The 4387-nt window shown below is 40.4% G+C and overlaps 1 protein-coding gene across 1 annotated transcript in view; it reads right to left on the bottom strand.

Moving 5' to 3' along the window:
• Nucleotides 1-415: 415 nt before the first annotated feature.
• The window catches only part of LOC134443701 (uncharacterized), a 4338-nt gene continuing 366 nt past the window's right edge, over nucleotides 416-4387 (bottom strand). The window contains exons 2-3 of the mRNA XM_063193344.1: nucleotides 2943-3952; nucleotides 416-2755 (exon numbers count right to left, since the gene is read on the bottom strand). Of these exons, the coding sequence (XP_063049414.1) occupies nucleotides 1853-2755; nucleotides 2943-3952 (1913 nt within the window). The 3' untranslated portion in view covers nucleotides 416-1852. The remainder of the gene's footprint in view (nucleotides 2756-2942; nucleotides 3953-4387) is intronic.

The raw sequence follows: 4387 nt of genomic DNA, 5'->3' as shown, positions 1-4387 counted from the left end.
CTTTGAGGTGTCCTGATATCAAGGGAAAATGGACTTGGCGAGGCGAATAGACCTTCAGCTGCGCTGTTAGAACACTCCGACTCGTCCATTATTTCCCTTGATATCGGGACACCTCGTCGGCCGTTATTCCATACATAGCATATTAGCACGCTAATGTCCCTCACTGACTATATAGCATATTAGCACGCTAACGTCCCTCACTGACTATATAGCATATTAGCACGCTAATTTCCATCACTGACTATATAGCATATTAGCACGCTAACGTCCCTCACGGACTATATAGCATATTAGCACACTAACGTCCCTCACGGACTATATAGCCTATTAGCACGCTAATGTCCCTCATGGACTATATGTGACCCTGCCTATGAAAACCCAGCTAAAGTCATTTTTTGGTGAATCTCAACTTAATGCATAAAACCATTCTACATAATGTTAGGAATATATTCTGAAAATTTCAGCTTGATATCTGTAAAATTGACAGAGTAGGGTCATATCAAAGTTTATGCTGCATACAGGTTCAGAAAAACGGACTTCTGAGAAATTCCAATTTAAAGATTTGGAACGCAAAATTCCAATGTAAAAATGCTTTCAACACTGATGCATCTTGGAATCACAATTATCCTGGCAGTGTGTCATACACCAAATTCAAGCTTAGATTCTGCTTTTTAAAGTGATATCCAACACATATATAGAAAAATGTTCATGTTTAACTAAAATTGATCTATTTAGTATGATGAGCATGGCGAAAAACACACCAATTACACTGAATTAATGGGGAGGTGGCTGCAGATGAAGTTGATGATGTAAGCAGTTAAATTAACACTAATCAATAATCAATAACATAAATCATGTCACTTGAAATAAATTCAGCCATTTTATTGATAAAACCATTAGCTGGGATACATACCTACCCCATGGGAATAATTGTATTATTTCAATTAAATGCAGGATATTACAGGAAAAATAAACAGAATTCACAGACAGTAATTAAAAGTCTCGTGAAATATATATTTTTTATATTAGTAATTAAACTACCCTTAGATCAATATCAATAGTTACATTTACAGTATTTACATTTATTTATATAGCTAATCCATATCAACCTTATGGGCTTTTGTGTTTGTTTGACTTTACAATATAATGTGGACCAACTGTCAGAACTCGCCAAAATGTTTGAAGTTTAATATGAGTATGAAAGTTGCAGATGTGAGAAACATGTGCAATGTAACCATTTTTACATCAGTGTTTCAAATACCAACATTAAAATTATATATTTTCATTACCCATATCAACTCACTGGCAGTGGATCCCAAAGTGAAGGTCATGACCCCTTGTGGTTCACAGAGGTACAGCAGGGGGCCACAGTGAAACATTCATTTTGACCTTTAGAAACATTCACATTAATAGTAACTGGGTTTATTACTAATTGCAAGATTATATAATAAGATTTCAGGTCGAGTAGAGTAGTTGGAATTCAGAAATGCAATGTTTATTGGCTTGAGAGAGAGGAGGCCATAGGCAAAAATGTATTAACAGCAAGACAGGTAAAGAACAGAAGAACAAACCAAGTGAGTAGGTTTTAAAAAAAAAAACCCTCACAGAAAGTGAGGTCACATGGATTGATGTAACATAAAACAACATCAGATAATAGCAATCAACACTAGTGATACAAAACTATATTATTATATTATTATTATATTATTAATATATTATTGCCTCTTACAAACTATGAGAGGGTTGTTCCTTCACGGATAAAACAAATGCATGGACATTGAAATGTATGAGATTGGGGCAATATTCAGATTCCATCACATTACATGCATGAACACCACATAGCATCAACACTCTAAACCAGTTTAATTCTTTTGGTTTTCTTTGGATTGACAGTATTATTATTTACATCAGTGACACTCTCCTGTACCTGTGGTGCTACTGGGTTTGGACATACTAAGTCCCTGAATTGTTCAGCTACAAACTCACGGATCTCCTTAAATAAATACAATTTCCGGTCATCACTTAGGCCTGCAGGCTGTAGAGCAGCAGGTTTCCCAACAGGGACATCATCAACACTACACTTAAGCAGCTTGTGTGTGACTGGCTCTGACTGTGCTAAGGTCTTACACATCACACTCCCATCCACTTTGAACTCAATGTGATGGAGTAGATTGATAGATGGGAGCCTCTTGAAGAACGGTGAGAGGTGGGTATCCCAGCCATACATGGGCACGATGACATTTCCTCTCTCATCACCACAGAGCTGGGGAATCAAGACCCCACTAGGAGACGCCTGACGCACAACATTCTCGATGTCAGCTAAGCAGTCAGCCTTTGAAAGCCTGTATTTGCGCTTGAACAGGCCAAACATTGAATCGGGTGCAAATTTTGTGTGGCCGGCTAACATGAATGACAGGGTTATGCTTTGATGCTTGCCTGTTATAACCCTCCAGAGAAGGTATTGGATCACTGCATTATTTTTATTTTGGCCAGCGCAGTTGTCTGCATGTAGATGCACGCGCGCCTCCTTCAAACCAAAATTATCAAAAAAAAAATCAAGCAGGCTGATTACACAGTTGGCACCTTTGCTAACTACAGTAGCCTCGTCCAGGAGAAAGATGACCATCTGCGGTAGACCTTCTGTGACGACACCAAAGACTGCACACTTTCGAGGCGTCTTGAAGAAGATGGGGCCAGGCTGCATGGGGTCATGAGGATAATGCAGTTGCTGGGCGAAATCAAAACTGTAGTGAACCTGTGGTGAATAAAGCGCAGGGTTTTTTTTACTTAATTTAGTCAAAGCATTATGCTTCCTGTAAAATCAACTACTCATACTTCCTATGTCTATTGCAATATTTAATTTAGTGTTCTGCATGTTAATTTCTTGGTTTATAAATTTACAAGTCCTATAAGATAAAGTAGGCCTAAAACATTAAGCTTACCTCCAAATCACTGGATGCATCTGGTGCAGTGTTCCCAGGAGCCATCAGCTTGGTTATGCCGTTCTCAGCCATGGCTTGGCGACACTCCTGGACCTTGCTGTTGTAGAATGAGCGCTCTGTTGTGGCCTGCAGCAGATGTTCCTCAGCTTTCGCCAGTGCTGCCGTCTTCTCTCCCAGGTCTTGCTTCGCAGCCCTGAGCAACAAAGCGCTGTTCTTTTGACAAGTCCAGCACAGGTCAGACATTGGCTTCATGGGGAGGACATTTGGAACATACTGCTGCCAGAGGCGGTAGAAGGTCCGCTCGCTCGCAGCTCGGTGACCACTGGCTTCACAGGAGTCGCTGTAGAGCTTGTGGATGCCTGCTTTGCTGACGGAGGAGGGCAGTAGCTTTAGGTCATCCCGCTTGTAACCAGGTATTCTGCCGGGAAGAAGAACTGCATTTTCTTCAGCGTAATTATGTATGAAGGTCACCACTCTTTCAATGTCATTTGGCTCCAGTGCATGTTTGGGTACCTTTCCCTTGTTTCCATGCGTCCTCGGGGTAACGCCATTCTCCAGGTAATGTTTCAGTAGTGCAGCTAAGCGGTCCTTGAACACGCCATGCATGTACATGAAGGTATCACGGCAGATTTTCTGCCCTTCATAAAAATAGTCCAAGCGGTAACGTTTACGGGAGCTCTGTGAGCCCTTTTTTGAGCTCACGGTTTCTTGACCACGGTGTATATGGCTTCTTATTTGGGCTAAAATGACCAGATCCAGTGCAGTACTGTCCAGTTCTAAATGCCTCATCCTAAGTGACAGCAACTCCTCCTCCTTCAAAGCTGAACTACATTTTCCACCATTGAAGTATTTGCAGTTGCAGACAAATCCCATCTGCAGTTTCATGTCTGGACTTCCAGCGTTGGGAGCGAAGTCCTCATGTTGTCCTTTACTTTTGAGATCCACCAAACTAGCAGCCTGGGGTTCAACCACCAAAACAGGAGACTCCACATCATCCTCCAGCTCACAGTCTGAAAAAGCAAGAATATACAAATATATTTTTTAAACTACAGTTATATGTCATCATGTATCAATACCATGTAAAATTATGTCACTAATCAGCGTCTGTTATGTTATCAGATCATGTAGGCCTACATTATTTCATTGGAGTCATATTATTTCATTATAATTAGGATATAGTTGTTGTTGTTATTATTATCAGTAGAGCTAGTAGTAGTAATAGTAGTAGTAGTAGCAGTATACAGTAGCACATAATGTTGTCAATCATGTATCTGCATTTTGCATGGTGACTATTAGATGAGATCAGGGGAGATGACAAACAGAGGAAGCAGAGAGCAGTCAGTGACTGAAACCAAGCTAGCGAACTGACTTGACTAACAAAGTTGAGGAGGTTTTTTTTTAACCTCACATGGATTTACGGTGATAGCAAAAGCAACACATCACCA

Source organism: Engraulis encrasicolus, unplaced genomic scaffold (genome assembly GCF_034702125.1).
Source record: "Engraulis encrasicolus isolate BLACKSEA-1 unplaced genomic scaffold, IST_EnEncr_1.0 scaffold_35_np1212, whole genome shotgun sequence".
Lineage (NCBI taxonomy): Eukaryota > Metazoa > Chordata > Actinopteri > Clupeiformes > Engraulidae > Engraulis > Engraulis encrasicolus.
The sequence above is the reverse complement of the archived record's forward strand: the minus strand, read 5'-3'. Positions and strand labels throughout refer to the sequence as shown.